General features: G+C 39.0%; 3 protein-coding genes and 1 non-coding gene across 5 annotated transcripts; 1 reads left to right on the forward strand and 3 right to left on the reverse strand.

Moving 5' to 3' along the window:
• Positions 1-76: 76 nt before the first annotated feature.
• Positions 77-8,340, forward strand: LOC103452183 (protein MICRORCHIDIA 7-like). 2 transcript variants are annotated; one of them, XM_008391697.4, is made up of 20 exons: positions 77-673; positions 1,574-2,668; positions 2,842-2,916; positions 3,032-3,066; positions 3,183-3,261; positions 3,650-3,742; positions 3,870-3,954; positions 4,161-4,236; positions 4,713-4,841; positions 5,371-5,469; positions 5,590-5,691; positions 5,836-6,000; positions 6,088-6,183; positions 6,403-6,454; positions 6,572-6,683; positions 6,768-7,062; positions 7,287-7,381; positions 7,477-7,558; positions 7,654-7,776; positions 7,853-8,340. In XM_008391697.4, the coding sequence occupies exons 2-20, from the start codon at positions 2,179-2,181 to the stop codon at positions 7,940-7,942; spliced, it is 2,373 nt and encodes a 790-aa protein (XP_008389919.1). In that variant the 5' UTR covers positions 77-673; positions 1,574-2,178; the 3' UTR covers positions 7,943-8,340. The 2 variants fall into 2 exon arrangements, with proteins under 2 accessions (XP_008389919.1, XP_070666706.1); XM_070810605.1 differs by lacking the exon at positions 1,574-2,668 and having other exon boundaries at positions 100-673.
• Positions 8,341-8,894: 554 nt separating this feature from the next.
• On the reverse strand, positions 8,895-10,501 carry LOC103452182 (uncharacterized). The gene is made up of 2 exons (XM_008391696.4): positions 10,198-10,501; positions 8,895-9,791 (listed from the first exon to the last, which is right to left on the reverse strand). Exons 1-2 carry the CDS (start codon positions 10,364-10,366, stop codon positions 9,052-9,054), a joined length of 909 nt encoding a protein of 302 aa, XP_008389918.1. The 5' UTR covers positions 10,367-10,501; the 3' UTR covers positions 8,895-9,051.
• A 1,511-nt stretch (positions 10,502-12,012) lies between these two features.
• TRNAA-UGC (transfer RNA alanine (anticodon UGC)) lies at positions 12,013-12,085 on the reverse strand. Its single transcript has one exon. It is a non-coding gene; the product is annotated as a tRNA-Ala (tRNA).
• A 2,119-nt stretch (positions 12,086-14,204) lies between these two features.
• Positions 14,205-14,831, reverse strand: LOC103452181 (glutaredoxin-C1-like). The gene has a single exon (XM_008391695.4). It carries the CDS (start codon positions 14,712-14,714, stop codon positions 14,331-14,333), a length of 384 nt encoding a protein of 127 aa, XP_008389917.1. The 5' UTR covers positions 14,715-14,831; the 3' UTR covers positions 14,205-14,330.
• Positions 14,832-17,418: the final 2,587 nt, after the last annotated feature.

Consider the following 17,418-nt stretch of genomic DNA (forward strand, 5'->3'; position numbering starts at 1 on the left):
CACATGTCTACCAAATATGTGCAGTGGCAAATTTTTTTTTTTAATTTATAAAAAAAAAAACTGAATCTTCTCATAAATAAAAAAAAAAAAAAAAAAAAAAAAACTGACAACGCAGAACCCCCACCTCCCCGCAACCTCTCCCTACCCCTCTTCTCCCTCCCGAGCCTCCCAACCACCTCCCTCCCCTCCACTCTCTTCACCTCCCTTCCCATCCAAAAACACACACTGATCTTCACTCTCACAGCCCCATCGACTCCGACACTGCTCTGCACTCTCAGGCACTACATTCCCTAACCCCATCTCGGCACATCGACCGCCTGATCAACTACAACCAATCGCCGTCCAGGACCATCTACCCTGATAGGTTCATGCCCAGTAGATCCGGTTCCAACTTCCTCCTCTTCGACATCTCCAATACTCCATCTGAGGGCCGCGACGACTCGTCAAGCGCCTACGGCACTCTCCTACGCGCTGCCCTCTTTGGACCTGACTCCGTCTGCGTCGTCCCTCCGGCGATGCTTGAGAAAAGGAGCGCGATTCAGATGAACCTTCCCAGCCCCAACATCTTCTGGTAATGCACTCGCCTTCCCCTTTTGGGTTCGATGATGTGGTCACCGGAGTTCACCATAGCCCCGTCAAGGCTCCTCTGAAGGTTCCCCGGTCGCCTTATAAGGTGACTTTCATCACTTTCTAGTCTTTTGGCGATTTGGGTTTGGTTTGATTTTGGATATTGTGAATTGGTTTTTTTTTTTAATTAATTTATTTTTTATATATATACGGAAGTTTTGTTTCTTGTTTAGGTTTTGGATGCACCTGCTTTGCAGGATGATTTCTATCTGAATCTTGTCGATTGGTCTTCGCACAATGTCTGTTGGGTTGGGAAATTGTGTTTATTTATGGAATGTTGATGGGGTGGGTTTTTGGATGGGAGGGAAGGTGAAGAGAGTGGAGGAGAGGGAGGTGGTTGGGAGGCTCGGGAGGGAGAGGAGGGGTGGGGAGGGGTTGCGGGGAAGGTGGGATGGGTTATGTGTTTTTCCAGTTTTTTTTGTTTTTTTAGGAGATTCAGGTTTTCCAAAAAAAAAAATTTTTTTTTTGCCACGTGGCACATATGTGGTACAAATGTGGCAGTCACGTCAGCTCTTAACGGATCAATGGATGGAAAACGTAACGGATGTACTATATTGAAATAAAATAAAGTTGTACTATATTGGAAAATGTAACGAAGGTAATATAAACTGAAATGTTTTAAAGATGTTGTATGAGTTGTAATAGACTTCAAATCTGAGGAAGTATTATGTAATTTACCCAAAATTAAAACGACAATTTAGTATATGTATTTGGTTAAATTTTCATTAATCTCAAAATTGCCCCAACTAGTATTAACAAGACGGGTAATGTTAAAGAGATTAAAATTGTAGACAAAATTTGTAAATTAAATGAGATGGAAGTTAATAAATGAGTTATTGCTTAAGCGTTAATAAACAGACTCATTTCTTATTAGTAACACATGATTAGTTTGTAAATTTTGTCTTGCTAGCATTATTCTTAACAAGAATTTTGTATTGAAATGTAGATATTGAAGCTGTTAATTCATGAGTATATTATCAAAACAAATATCAGTGCAATTAAGAGTGGATTTGATAGATAATTGTTGTACTTCTCAAATGTGAGACTACTTTTCACATCCTTCTTGGCTTGTATCGAGTCAACTCACTCGAACCACCAACAATTATTCTTAGACTTTTTGTCATTCCAAAAGCAACTCCGAGCATGTTTTCCCAGTGCTTTTCTGCTTTGCTTTTTTTAGCCATTCTGGAATTAGCTCCGAACTGCCGCGCCAATTGAGTGAGTAACCGCCAGGGCCATGCACGGTGCACCACCAACGGTGCAAGACGCCGTGTGAATGCCCATTGTTATCCACGTGCCTCTCACGTGCAAAACTTCCATCCTAGTTTTATCTCTGTTTATGTGACACAGTCGCGCCACTTTTGTTCCCGAACTTCCGGGAGTGACATAACCGTCCGTCTTCTTCTTCCCTCTCCGTCGTCGTTTCGATTTCTCCTTCCAATTTCAAAATCCTCTGAAATTTTCTCGCATTTTCCCAGTCCCCAGACAAACCCTAACCCAAAAAAACCCACAATCCGTCGCTGTAAAATTTCCCGCATTGCCCTTCGAACCATGGCCTCCAGTGCCGTTAACGTCAAGCAAGAACCCTCCGAGAAACCCTACCAAATCCCCAACCTTCTGCCAATCCCATTAAGCAGCGATAGTAGCAGTAGCAGTAGCAGTAGCGCCAGTTCCGTCAATTCTTCCGACATCGAAGGCCTTGAGACCAATTCCTTGTTCGATTCCGTGACGAGTAAGTTGAACGGCGACGATCGCGATTTGGCGGATGGAGGGGATGATGCTCCGGCGGCGAAGAAGGCCAAACGCGACGGTGAAAGGGGGTTCGTGTTGCCGCTAGGGTTTCTGCGTCCCCTCCCGCCGTTGGAATTGTCCAAGGAGTTGCCCCTGGCTCTGGTTTTGCCCGACTCGACAATGTGCTTGCCGAGTGGGTCCGGTTGTAATAACCAGGTGGGCCCGGTTATAAGGGGATGCAAGCAGTTTTGGAAAGCAGGAGATTATGAGGGTGACAGTGGAGGCATTGCCATTTCTGGGTTTTCGTCTGGTAAGTTAGTGCTTCTGGCTTTTTGTTTTTGTTTACCAAGTGTTTGACGATTTGTTTTCTTGCTCTGCAAGTCTTTTTTCATTGGAATCTTGACCTGCATGTCTTTGTTGGAGTGTTTTAGGAGAGTTTGATGGTAATTTGCTAATTGTTTTTGGGTGTTTTGGATTTTGCAGCTGGCATGGACCATGTTAGGGTTCATCCCAAGTTTCTCCATTCAAATGCAACCAGCCATAAGTGGGCTCTGGGAGGTACATTGTCCCTGAAGTTGTGAACGATGGATTACTTGTTTTTTCGTTTCCTCGAATGAAAAGAATCTGGCTATGCAATACTGGAATTTGGCTGACTGTGATCTTCTGTTTGCAGCTTTTGCGGAGCTCCTAGACAATGCTTTAGATGAGGTTATTGAACATATATATGTATATATATATTTTATTTTTTTCAAAAATTCAAGGAATATGTAAGTGCGTTTTGAATTGTAATGTCTTTGTTCGTCTTGACTATTTATGTTGGCCAGGTCTGCAATGGGGCCAACAATGTTTGTGTTGACGTGGTGAGAAACAAAAAAGATGGTAATGAGATGTTGATGGTTGAAGGTATGCTTCTCCATAGTTTTGTCATATTTCTTCTCACACATGGTGAACTATTTGTATCGATAGGGTGCAGGCATTACCATTTATGATTTATAATTGGTTCTTAGTTGACTGATTTAGTAGTGGCCTTTATTTGCATATACTGTTTCGATATTAGTTATATTGGTATCCAGGAACCAGGGTAGCTATAGGTATCACAAAGTGGTGTTCGCAGTTCCATCTGTGTTCTAAGACATATGTGCTCAGCTTGAGTTTTTAAGATCACAATTGCTTTTTCCCTTCCCCCTTTTTTTTTTTTTTTTTTTTTTTGCTTTGACTTGAAATATCTCAACTCTTTGTACAAATGATAATAGTTGATTTTTACATTTGATTAACCTTGTTTTTACTACAGATGACGGTGGTGGGATGACGCCTGAAAAAATGCGAGAATGCATGTCTCTTGGGTATTCTGCAAAAAGCAAATTGGCAAATACTATTGGTCAATGTGAGCTTCTATATTACTTGCATTATACTATAGAGTTTCCTGTGTAAATGGGTAGAGAATAACTGCTATAACAGAGAAGATTGTTTCACTAATAATTTTCTCATTCTTTTAATATTTTCTTTTTCAGATGGCAATGGGTTTAAGACTAGTACTATGAGGCTTGGAGCAGATGTAATAGTGTTTTCTCGTTGTGAGGGGGAGGATGGGAGAAGGTTTGTTTTTAATCTGTCTCTGTTAAACTTAAACCCTAGCTTGGAAACTTGATTCATTTGGTCTTTGAAGTCTGAAGTTTTACATGATTGTAGTATAAGGACTTGCAGAAATGTGGCAGTCTTTTGTTACTTTTTATTTTGTCATCTACCTCATGTTTTTATTTTGTCAAATTGAAAAGTAACCGACTCATACTCTTTTCTCTTAGACCGACACAGACCATTGGAGTGCTATCCTACACCTTTTTGAGGGGTACTGGAAAGGAAGATATTGTGGTTCCCATGGTAAGCAGAGTTTCTTTTTTTCTTTTTTGGTGGTAAAATAATGACAACATTTTGACTATCCCTGATTTTATAGCCAGGCTTTCGGGTTTATAGTTTTGTACTGTAACTTTCATAATTAGCACCAGACGCTACTTAATCCTTTCCTTGTATTGTGATTTTTGAACTGTATTGCTCTGATCAAGTCAGTATGTTATTACTAATGCATGTCTTAAAGTTTAAGACTTATTAAAAGATGAAATAAAAATAATTCAGACAAAAGGTAGCTTTAAATTTTTTTTACAATGAAGTGCTTGTTACCACAAGTTGTGATGTCCTTTTTTCCAGGAAGTTTAGTTAAGGACCATTTTTAATAAATTAGTGATGCATTTCGTAAGAGAAGCTTATCACTGGGAAAATTGGAGAAATGATCTTAATTATCAGTCTCGCATTAATTTCTCTCCATTATTCCATTAATTATGATTTATTTTTACTGTAAGATTGATTATGAGAAAAGAGGCCAAGGTTGGAACAAGATGATGCGGGGTTCTCCAGATGACTGGCATAGGAACTTAGCAACCATAGTGCAGTGGTCTCCTTATTTAAGCGAAGAAGATCTTCTTCAGCAGGTAATTCTTAATTTTTCTTTTCAAATTCTGTTTTTGAACTTGGCATTTCTCATTTGGTCTACTTCCCTTTTGCCTTTTCAAGTTTGTAGCATAATCTGACTACAAGAGAGAGAGAGATCCAACTTAGTGTGTTTTTGCTTCTTATTAATGCACAATATTCTACTCTTAAGGTTTGGTTAGTAACCATTATTGTTGTCTCAAATTTTCTATTATTTATATCTTTTTGAGACTTGGGTTGATGACTCATCCTCTTTTGCTCAAAATTGCTCTGAATAATACTTATTTTTGAGAAAGGAAAATATAGACTTCTTTAGATATGAGTGCAGGAATGTACATTGTAATGCATTCTTCAAGTTTCCAGTGAAACACCAAATGTTTTGCACAATTGTCACTACTTGTATTGATAACCACATTGACATTTCATAGCTATGTTTCAGGGCACCATTGTTTGTCTTTAATATTATGTCAAGACAAATTGTTACTTAGCTCCTTCATATGCTAATGCACTTGTTGTCCTTTGTCACTGTAGTTTAATCTCTTTAAAGAGCATGGAACACGTATAATAATATACAACCTTTGGGAGGATGATGAAGGAAAACTGGAACTTGATTTCGACACTGATCCTCATGTGAGATTTTGACTCTTTTTCAATTGATCATTGTTTTTTATCTTTAAGTCTTGTAAATTCTAGGGTACCTTCGCTGCACTTTCAGATTTGGGTTCTTATCTTTTGTGCATGAAATGACAGGATATTCAAATTAGAGGAGTCAATAGGGATGAGAAGAACATTCAGATGGCAAAACGGTATCCCAACTCTAGACACTTCTTAACCTATCGGCATTCATTAAGGGTATGTTTGAAGAACTCATTCAACTTCAATGAATGTCAACATTCACTGTGACAGAAATTGTAATTCTCGAAGAAGACAGTTTCACATACGATCTTACATCAGCAATCGTAACCATAACATCTTCATTCTTTCTTTTTATTCCAGAGTTATGCATCAATTCTTTATCTCAGGCTTCCATACAACTTCAGAATTATTCTTCGTGGGAAAGATGTTGAACATCATAATATAGTTAATGATATGATGTTAACGAAGGAGGTAACATACAGACCTCTGCAACTTCCGGAAGGAATGTCGCCAAAAGTTGCAAATGTAATACCTCCATAACTAATCTTGAAATAGCATTACTTTTTATGATTTTATTTTACAATATTACTGATTATTCCCTTATTTTTACAGATGACTGCAAATGTGACACTTGGTTTTGTAAAGGATGCAAAAGATCATATTGCTGTCCAAGGGTTCAGCGTTTATCATAAAAATAGACTGATTAAGGTTAGTTGTCAGTGCCATTTGTCTTATAAGTGTTCCAGATGTCATACCTTGTTATTCCATCGTATAGATGCTTAAGGATATTCTTATGTTGGACTAACTGAATGAATAATTAGAATGTCTCATTTAAATTGTTGTTGGTAATAAGGCACAATACTTGCAATCTTGTACAGTGTATTCTGTTTTCTTCTCATATTTTGCCTGAAAATACTTCATTATCAGCCGTTTTGGAGGCTGTGGAATCCTGCTGGAAGTCAAGGTCGTGGCATTATAGGTATTTTGTAAAACTTCTCAAACAGATTTGTTATTGTGTTTTTCTCGGAGTTGCATAGACTAATTGTGATATGGGTTAATTTTGTTACCCCACTCTTGTCATCTCTCTCCGTGACAGGTGTTTTGGAAGCTGATTTTGTTGAACCAACTCACGACAAACAGGGCTTTGAGCGGACTGCTGTGCTTTCAAGACTAGAGAATAAATTGGTTAAAATTCAAAAGGATTACTGGTTTGTTCTTTTCCTCAATGCTGCTTAAGTACTTGAGGTTATTTGTATGATTGTATCTCACTTACCGTGATCCATTTTTTCTAGGTATGTAAACTGCCAGACTGTTGGGTATGCTCCAGTAAGACGTACTACTGATTTTCCAGAAAGAGAACCTTCGGTGTCTGTTAGAAGGAAATCCTGTCGCGTAAATCAGAATTGCCATGGTTCTAGTAGTGGACGACTTAAGTCCAGTAACAAACTTGAAAAAGGATCATTAGCCATAAATGTTTCAAGTGAAAATGGGAGCTGTCATGAGGCATCACATTCTTGTATTGAACCTCAGCAAGATCCTGCTTCAGATGAAAGAGTCCCTCAAATGCTTACGCGTTCACAGTCAAAGGCATTTTATTTTACCTTTACTTCTCACTTGTGTTTATTTCTGCTTCAGATCATATGATCACTTGTGCACATTGTGGTAGCAGCAAATACAATAGAGTTAATAGATTAGTGTGGGCCTTATGGTTAACTGTTGAGAATTAGACAGTTAATAGATTGTTGTGTATGCTAAATTTTGCTACCCACTACACAAGTTTGCTCATTGCTTATATTTGCTCCCGTTAGCAGACGGTTGCTACAAACAGAGTGGGACAAGTTTCTACAGATTGCGATGCTGAGTGTTCAACCAAGTCGAAAAAGGAATCCCATGAAGCGACAGAAAGGTTCTGCAAAATTCAGCTCGGTTACGCTGTGTGCTTGTGCAAATAGTCTTTTTATTCAAAACTTACCATTTCATTGTTGTCCTTTCTCTTTACAGTTTGAGGGAAATTGTCAGTCCAGCAATGGCTAAATTGCTAAACGAGCGCAGTTGTGAAAGGTGCAAATCTCTTGGGACTGAAGTAAGTGTGCTAGCTTTAAATAGTTATCTTAAACTGTACATTATTATGTCAATTAAATTTCGATGCTCATGCTTTTCATTTTTCATTTTAATCAGCTTGAGCAGGCAAAAGAAAAAATAGAAGAGTTGGAGAAAGAGCAATCGGCTTTCCTAGAAATAATAGTGCAAGAAAAGGCCGAGCGAGAACAAGAGGAGGAAAGATTAAGGAAAAGCCTAACGGTGAGGATATATCACAAACCGCCCTCTGCATCTTCACTTGTCCATTCTCTAAGAAATCTTTTTTCCCTGGATGCAGGATGCTTCTAACACGATCGGCAAGTTGCTTGAGAAGGTGAAAGAGCTAGAAGGAAGGAAGCTACAGAACCCTAAAGTTGAGCATGAGTAAGGCACAAACAGCGCTAGTGCCCGAGCTTTGATTTACATGTAGCTTGCCGTACATATGTTCTCAGAAACAGTGAATTCCATGGTCTAGAAGGAAGGCTAGAGTGTAGTTGACCTGATATTACATATCAGGATTTGTGTAGTTTACCTGAAAAGCCTGTATACACATTGTCTGCTAAATGTTAAGGCAATGTGGTTATTGCGTAATTCTGATAGCATTAACATTGCGGATTAGGAAGAGCAAGTAGCAAGGTTGAAGTACGATTGGAAGGGCGTTTTGGTTTGGGAGTCAGTATGTACATTTTCTTAAGAATTTCTTTTCGGCTTAACTAATTTCCAATGTTTGGTTCGTTGTTGTAAGTAATAATTGCACAGAAATATATTTTAAATTGTCTGTCTTTAGTTTCTGGTGGTAGCTAGTCTGTAGTTTCTTGGTGTAATGGTCCTCACCTCTTCAGGAGAGGATAGGTGTCTCGCATGCGATCATTGTCAAAGAATTAATCTCGTCTAATCTTTCTCCATTTGAAAACAAAAATAATTATGTCAAAAGTACAGTTACCATTTTGGCTCGAAATCACTTTTGGTCTATGTAGTTTCATTGTTTTTATCAACGGAGATCTATTTCTACATTCCTCGTTTCATCTCCAGCACTACGTATTTTCTTAGCAATTAGGTTGATAAGTCATAGGAGAATCAACTAATAGTGAAAACGGGAGTACGGATATCACATCTCTTACCAGTCTGGTCATTATTTTTATTTTTGTTAGAAGTTTTGATGGATGTTTATGAAATGATGACGTTGATTTGCGGCTTCGAATTTCAAGTAAAATATTGATCGATTTTTAAGTTTAAGGAGTTTAGTCCATTTTAAGGACCATTTCTGATAAAAAAAAAACCTTTAGCCACTTTGTCCTTACCCTGAACAAATCACAAGTCACAGGCTGACAGAGACGGGATTGATGTAGAATATGTGTTAATTGTTATGTCCAAATGTTTTCCATGGCATACATAAACATAATCTCTTTTTCCTACCATGACAAATAAGCTTTTCTGACCATCATAAACAATCATATATATATGAAACACAATTATTTTAGGTATCGATCTGAAAAACTATGGATTCTGGTTTTGTTGGGTGTTCAGAGGGGACGGAGGAGGAACGTATGGTATCCAAGTTCTGGGATCTCCCAGGCTGAACGCAGGCGGCGGAGGAGGAGAAAAAACTGAAGGAATATAAGGAATCCAAGTCCTCGGATCCCCCAAATTAAACGCCGGCGGAGCATTTGGGGCAAAAGGATTTGGTGCCGGAGGGAACTGCGGGAATGGGAAAGGCAAAGATGGCGGGCCCCGGAACGGGAACGGGAATGGCGGCAAAAATGGCAATGGAGGCAGAGGAGGAAAGGGCAGGGAAGAAAATGGCGGCGGCCGAGGCCATGGGAAGAACCCGTATGGTGGGAAGTAAGGGAGGAAGAACTTGGAGGAATTGAAGGAAGTTGCCAATTCACCCTCCACCTTCCTGTTTCCGCAGAGCGTGAGATTTTTCTTACGTGGTCGGAAACTCAAGGCGTTCATGCTGTAGATGCAGAGATTGTCTTGTTTCGATTTGACTGAGATTTCGTCTGCGGTGGTTGTTAAGGCGGGGACATTGCAGTCGGAGGAGGAGCTGCCTATCAAGGTTGCCTGGCACATTGACTTCATGGCAATGCCACTGATGCAGTTGACTCCATCGACAGAGGGGATTTCGAGTTTGTAGACTCCGTACTTGTCTGTGGTTTTGTTGACCTGGAAGCTCATCTGTGATGCTGTTTTGTGGGATTTTGCTCCGAATTTGCATTTTATGAGGACGTCCACACCTGATCAGTTAACAAAACTAATAGAATGACTAAACAATCATCAGAAAAAAAAACTTAAAGTTGCGCTTTTAACGGCATTTGACAGAAAAACTTAGAAGTTATGAAGTACTTTGTGCTATGTTTGGACGAGCAACTTTTAAAGTATTAATGAATTTTAGACTAAATTGTTAAAAATGCAATACAAGAATGTAGTCATTGAACTACTCAAACACTACAAATCTCTCCGATACTTTTGATAACATCTTGAAAGGTATTTTTTGAAATCTCATACAATTTATTTTGCAGTGCATTCCAAAACGTACCATTAGCAAACATTTTGTTGTGCTTTTAACATAAGTGCTTATGAGCATAAGTGCTTATTTATGGATTATAAATTAAACTATGCTGCATTTTGGAGATTATTTACCTGGGAGAAAGTAGCTGCTCCTCGAGAAACTGTTGCTTAAACAGGTATCACAGTAAACTGCTCCCACAACGGTGATCCGAGCGGTTGGTGGTGTTGATCGAGCAGCCAGAGCAGGTGGGCGGATGGCAAGAGATGCAAGAAGAAGGAGAAACGCAATAATGGGATCCATGGAAGAAGCTTCTACTGATTTAAATTAAGCAGCATATAACAAAGCTTATAGACTATTTGCCAGCTAGTCTGTGTTATATAGCTGGAGATTCAAGCTCTCTATGTTTAATGGAGCCCGTGAGTATTTGGTGTTAGGACCAACTGTAACCGGAGACATGAAATGCTTTATATATTCAGAACAAAACAAAGACATGTGAAGAACCCTTTTTGGCATGATTGTCAGCTAAGAGGGGTAGATCAGAGAAATTACATCCAAATGCTAAAGTGACGGTATTCTGAACACATCAAGTTTTACTATATGTTTTAACGTGTGCAGCTGCACTTATGACATTGTGTAATTAATTTGAAACACCGACAATCCTTGTTGCATGTAAGTTCACCTCGGTTGTAACTAGACATGGGATGGTGGGGATTTAATTTCTGTTATGATTTCTGGACGGAACAAGTTGTAACTGGATATGGGGCTTTTCTTCCTTTTTGTTTTTGACATTTTGCATGTGGGGCTTGGGGGTCATTTTCTGTTGGACTCCTCCCCCACATTGTTTGAAGACCACTAGATAATTAACAATTCGAAGGAAATTTCTGTTTGAAGACTATAAGGAATGACATGTTAAGAACGAAGATATTCGAAGTAAAGTACGAGTGGCTGTAATTGAAGATAAGATGAGAAAAAATTGGTTATGGTGTTTAAACATGTGAAACGAAGACCTACAGATACTCTAATTAGAAAAGATGAATATGAAATAGCGGCTTGCAGTAAAATGGGTAGAAGAATTGAGGAAGACCTATACCTTAAGAAAAGACATGTATACCTTAAGAAAAAACATGAAATGCTTGAAGCTAATAGAAGACTTAGTCCAAAATTCTTACTAATGCTACCGCACAACTCTTCATATATATATAACACTAGTTACTAGTATATAATTGAGCCCAAATTGACTCCTTAATTGATCCGACTTTGGTCAAGAATTTAGAACAGGGCCAACCTGGGTCTGTAGACACATCGTTCCAAAGCCCAAAAGTAAAGATAAGTTGAAACTAGAGGAAGAGGAGTAACATTTCTTTTGAAAGTTTTATTTTCTTGATTTCTTAAATCTAATGAATTTGCAATAGTATCCCAATTAAAAGGATTGAACTTACTGAATTTATGAAACTGCTAATAACAAGATTTCACAACATTATTTGGAGAGAATATACTAAATCATGACGCCACGTAGTCAGATTTGTGCAACCACTTAACTAATAAATTGTCATATTCTCACATGAGTGGAAGTGGAACCACTACTGGGACACATGAACTAAATACAGAGGAATATGCACCTGAGAGGGAGTAAGGTGAGATCAAGTAAGGCATAAGTGCTCTATCGAAGTTTTTTCCATGTTAAAGACTCAAGATCCACGCCTTAACACACAAAAAAACACAATTACTAATGTATTGTCAACTCTTACGAACAAGTTTATGTTTAAGACTCATATTGTATAATCAATTAACGTGGACAAAATGCATTTATAATAAGATCATATATGCAACTTTAGTTATACAATTACCTTACATATATGGATTGGGTACAATTAATTCATTATACCAAGTAAATACACAAATATTTCTTCATTTAGTTGGAAATTTACAAAAACGAAAAATCCAAGTGGAGATGCAGGGGATCGAACCCTGTACCTCCCGCATGCAAAGCGGGCGCTCTACCATTTGAGCTACATCCCCAATCAATGGTAGTCTCTTTCGGTATGTAATTTAGTGATGTCAATGCCATTGTTTATGCCACAATCAGTTTTTATATAGGTCCGTTCTGTAATTATGCCTGATTAATTAGCTAGAGGTGAATAACCCGAAGAATTAATGATATTTCTACATTGAAGAATACAACAATTAATTTTATTCTATAATTATATTTTAGTGAAGATTCCAGGAACTGACTGCCTGGAACCCCTTACCTGATTACTTACCTGGCATTGCTCTCGAGTACTCATCTTCAACATCTTATGTTTCCAGGGAAGATTCCGCATCTGCTTGAGGAACAGATAGGGCAAGTGCGAAGGATACAAGGAAGCATGTGGAGACAAGCGTAACAGCACACGTGCCGATACACCCATTACTCTGTCAAAAGCAAAAGTATCCCATATCAGCAGGGTGGAACGTACTCTAGATTTGATGGACTTGTTTTGACCCTCAAATTCTTCAGTCGGCCTTATACTCTGGAGGAAACCAGAAAACCCTCCAGCTCAGTTCAAGAATAAGCCTGTGGAAAGTTACTTCTTCAAAAGCAAAAGTATCTCATATCATCTCTTCTCATTTTTCTTCTCTTTATCCTTCATGCTGCTGCAAGATGGGGAGAAGGTGAACAATCAGTCGGAGCTCTGATTGCTTACCTTGTCTGTCACCTCTTTCAGCAGACCCCCTAGCTCGGCGACTTGGGGGACTCCTACTACATGGTTTGTATCGCGCTTGACCGAGCCTGAGACTACAAGTAAGCTTCAAGTGAAATTGATACATTACCTTGTGCATCTCCACCAGTTAAAGATACCACCCCTGGATGGAGGAAGAGTACTTCCAGAGAAGATGCCACATCTACCTATGAGACAGATAAGGCAAGTCAAGACGACACCACACTCCGATACTTAGAAGTTTCGTGATTACGAGATCATTCTCCCACAATATTTCCTAATGTCATTTGTACTAAATCATTCACTTGTACTCACTAAAGGAGAGCTTGAACCTATGTACTTGTGTAAACCCTTCACAATTAATGAGAACTCTTCTATTCCGTGGACGTAGCCAATCTGGGTGAACCACGTACATCTTGTGTTTGCTTTCCTATCTCTATCCATTTATATACTTATCCACACTAATGACCGGAGCAATCTAGCGAAGATCACAAAAAGCGACCGTTTTCGCTACCTAGGATCTATCTTGTAAGAGAACGGAGAATTAGATGGAGATCTCAACCATAGAATACGAGCTGGATGGATGAAGTGTAAGAGTGCATCCGGCGTGTTGTGTGACCGTCGTAGGCCACTGAAGCTCAAGGGAAAATTTTATAGGACGGCAATAAGGCCAGCGATGTTGTATGGCACAGAATGTTGGGCGGTGAAGCATCAACACGTACACAAAATGGGTGTAGCGGAGATGAGGATGCTTCGTGGGATGTGTGGGCACACGAGAAATGATAAGATTGGGAATGAGGATATCCGAGGTAAAGTAGGAGTAGCCGAAATTGTAGGAAAGATGAGAGAAAATCGGCTCCGATGATTTGGACATGTGCAAAGAAGGCCGACTGACGCTCCGGTTCGAAGATGTGACTACGGGACAGAGGTTCAGGGCCAAAGGGGTAGAGGAAGACCTAGGAAAACTTTGGAAGAGACTCTAAGAAAAGACTTAGAGTACTTGGATCTAACGGAGGACATGACACAAAACCGAGCGCAATGGCGTTCTAGGATTCATATAGCCGACCCCACTTAGTGGGAAAAGGCTTTGTTGTTGTTGTTGTTGTTGTTGTGGCTGAATTAAAAGGAATTATGCTGGTTTTTTATAGCATATCATTGTAATGTACATGTATGAGTCATAATTGTAGGGGTTTAAGCATCTCTAAATTCATGTATTTGTAAAGCACAATGGATCAAATTAGAGTCATTAGACGTTTTTTGATGAATGAAAGATTTAGAGTTTTGCTCTCTATTATTTTAGTGTCTTTCTCTTGTGAGATTGTTCAATTTTTTGTTTCTAGTTTTCTGCAATTGTAGAATGTTACAAAAATAGGCTCTTTCAAGTTTTGCAGGTCTCTCCTTTCACGCACAAACACACATATAAATCTGCGAGAATGGAGTAGAAAGTGAAATTAACATAAATATATCCAAATCTAGTTAAAACTGAACATCATCATGAACACTCTCACTCTTTTCTATTCCATTTTTTTTCCTTGACCTGCATGTGATAAATTCGATGATGACGATCAGAGCCAGAGGGCCCCAGCCTCCTTAAGAAGTGGGACCAGGGACCCATTGATATGGGAAGCCATGACTCTATCCATGGCGCCAATAAGCTTGCCACCAATAAACACCACCGGAACCGCCGACGAGGTTCCGAGCAACCTCATGAGAGCCCTCTCGATCTCCTTCCCTCTGGGGTCCTGGTCCAGCTCGTACACCGTCGGGTTCACCCCCATTCCGCAGAAGAGCCTCTTGACGGCGTGACACATGCAGCAGCTGCTCACGCTGAATATCACCACCGCGCTCTTCGACGCCAGCCTCGCCACCCGCTCCAGTGGGTCCCCCATGCTCATCCTCACCGGCACGTAGTACCCCCATGACTCAGCAGCTGCCTGGTAATGCATCATGATTAACAATGTACTAATATAATCCTAATCTCTCCACTTGTATAATTATTGACTAATTGAGATTACAAGTTACACCTGAGAGAAGATAAGAGAAGTTGTTTAGGGTTTGAAAACTGAAATTGAAAGAAGTTGGACAGTGAAGTGCGGATTTTATAGTCATGTTTGGGAGCGGTAAAATTGTAATAATGAAGGGTTGGGAGGGGTAAAGTGGGTTATATCGAGTTTTTTTGTCTGTTTGCTGTCGCAGGGCGTGCGAGGAGGGTGTCGTGGTTTTTGCTTTAAAAGGATTGTTGTCTGTACTACAATGTACAACGAGGGGAGAGGAGCGTAGACGTACGTGGACAAAATACATACTCGTATATTGTGGCGGTCACTGGCGGAAGCGGCGGTGTCAGGAGGTGGAAGGCGGTGAGTGGGGTATTTTTGTCTACGGGCGGGAGTAGGGAGGGGTACTGTGTCAGCTCTATTTTAAGCTAAAATTAAGGGCTTTATTCAGATTATGTTGGAATTGAAGCAGGCTTTAATAAAAGGAGAGGCAGAAGGATTAGACGGCTGCGCTGGTCCTCCTTGTCGAGTGCGTTATTATATAAGACCAAAACTTCTTTTTGCAATCCTGACGTGACCCTTACGCGCATGTCTCTCTTCTTTTTTTCCTTTAATTATTCTGGTTTTTTTGGTGTTTTGGATTTTGGATTCTCTCAAGAGATACCGTACTGGCATGGCCATTGCCCAAAGCTTGAAGAGAACAAAGAACGTGATCGTGATGATCAACGGTTCTTCTTTCTTGGGTTCTGCAATTTGACCCCAAACAACTCCCATCCCATGAAAAAGTAGAACTGCGACATCTAGCAGTATGCCCTGCATGCATGCTAGTGTTTGAATTATTTTCATGTTTTTGTTGTCTGTGGAGTTGTGACTTCCTGCTTAATTAACTACTTTTTTGCTTTTTCAAAGTTAATTACCATTATAAATAAGCCTAATTGAGTTTACTTTAGTGTTCATGAGGTTCTGCTAACGCATGCAACCCCAAACACTAAAACCCTCGTGCGCTAGTTTTTGAGAGTAGTGTATATATATTGTAATTGACTATTAATTTCTACCACTAACATTAGTATGTCCACAGGATATGTTTGTTGAGCAGTTGTCCTATATATATATATATATATATATAATTAGGCAAATTGCTAAGTTTTAATGATCGTACACAACTATGTGTCTATTTTTTTAATTACTCAACTACCAATGAGATTAAACAAAGACAAATGATCGTGTATATAATAAGTGATAGGCAAATTTTCTCTTGCAATAGGGTTATCTTTTAGTTTCTATAGTTCTTATGCATATATATAGTACCAATTTGTACAATTTATATATATTTCTATTTCTTTTGCCACAGGCCTGATTGTGAGATGAGAACATGAAAGAGCGAAGAGCTATCTGTATGGGATGTGCCAACTGAAAGAGGAGGGGAGACAACTCAAATACTGGCATAAAAATATAAAAAGTCATGTCGTTCAAAATTATATTCTTCTAAGATTCATTGCTCAATTTTGCATACTCTACTCCCACACACATAATTAAATACAATTGATGACAAATAAATTTTCTCCTATAATCAAAGTATATCTCCTGATGTCTACATCTCTTATCTATGAATGTCATAGACATATATATCCCACCCGACAAATTAGATTTTCGCCGGAGTATGGATTGGACCACATGTCCTTCATGTTAAATAGTTTTCACCTGGCTTAATTATACACATTACCCCTTATCTAAATTTGTAGTGCACATGTAACGTTTGTCTTATATAGATATCTTTTTATCTTTTATTTGGTCGATTATATATACAAGGAAAAATTAGATTTGGGTTGATCTGGGATTCAAATATATAAGATATATGTATAAAAACAACAGAAACAACAACAAAAAAGTCTGGAATTTAGTAGCGTGTAGGAGCAAAAGCAATGACAAAGTAAACAAACGGTTGACTTGGATGTTGGAACGACTATAGAGAAAGAAGAAAAAGGAAGGCGTGGCCTGCAATACAGATGAAGTCGGGCGGCGGGCACAGTTCGCATACAGCAGCAGGATCTGGGGGATCGTTTCTCCATTTATGCACATCTGGGTTTGATTTAGTTGAGGGTTCGGTGTATAGGTCCGACCACAGACATACTTTTGTTTCTTGCTTTTTCAGGACAAGTACCATCTCTGTGATTCTCTCTTCTCTCAGGTGTTGGAACTGGACTGGTTTTAACAACAGAATTTGGTTAGTCCAGCCGTTGAGCCGCAGTTAAGTCGAGGAGCCAACTCCAAAACTCAAAACTTTGTATAATTACAAATTCAATATTTTATGTATACGCGTATATACTACGCATGTATAAGTATTACATTTTAAAGTTCAGTCACTCCTCGCCCTCAGTAACTTCAAGAGATTATTCATATTTTTGTTAATTCATAAAAACACGTATACTAACAATAAATCTAGGGTATAGGCTTCAAAATTTGTTGTGAATAATGAAAGCATGTTTAGTATCCTTCTTGAAATGGTATTTCATGACAAAAAATTAACTGATTTTTTTGTTCAAGGACTAATTCTAAATTTCATTGAAAAACAGTGAAGGTAGCTAAATTACTTAATACTCATTAGTTTTAAAAACAAAAAATTAGATCCAATTATAGTACCAAACAACCCCTTACTTTC

Source organism: Malus domestica, chromosome 13, assembly GCF_042453785.1.
Source record: "Malus domestica chromosome 13, GDT2T_hap1".
In the NCBI taxonomy this organism is placed as follows: domain Eukaryota; kingdom Viridiplantae; phylum Streptophyta; class Magnoliopsida; order Rosales; family Rosaceae; genus Malus; species Malus domestica.

Bases quoted from the DNA above. Each gene is read 5' to 3' on its own strand.
- LOC103452183 (XM_008391697.4), top strand. From the start codon at position 2,179: ATGGCCTCCAGTGCCGTTAACGTCAAGCAAGAACCCTCCGAGAAACCC. The intron at 4,842-5,370 runs GTAATTCTTAAT...TTGTCACTGTAG, and splicing joins AAGAAGATCTTCTTCAGCAG to TTTAATCTCTTTAAAGAGCA. The intron at 5,470-5,589 runs GTGAGATTTTGA...ATGAAATGACAG, and splicing joins ATTTCGACACTGATCCTCAT to GATATTCAAATTAGAGGAGT.
- LOC103452182 (XM_008391696.4), bottom strand. From the start codon at position 10,366: ATGGATCCCATTATTGCGTTTCTCCTTCTTCTTGCATCTCTTGCCATC. The intron at 9,792-10,197 runs GTAAATAATCTC...TTAACTGATCAG, and splicing joins GAGCAGCTACTTTCTCCCAG to GTGTGGACGTCCTCATAAAA.
- LOC103452181 (XM_008391695.4), bottom strand. From the start codon at position 14,714: ATGATGCATTACCAGGCAGCTGCTGAGTCATGGGGGTACTACGTGCCG.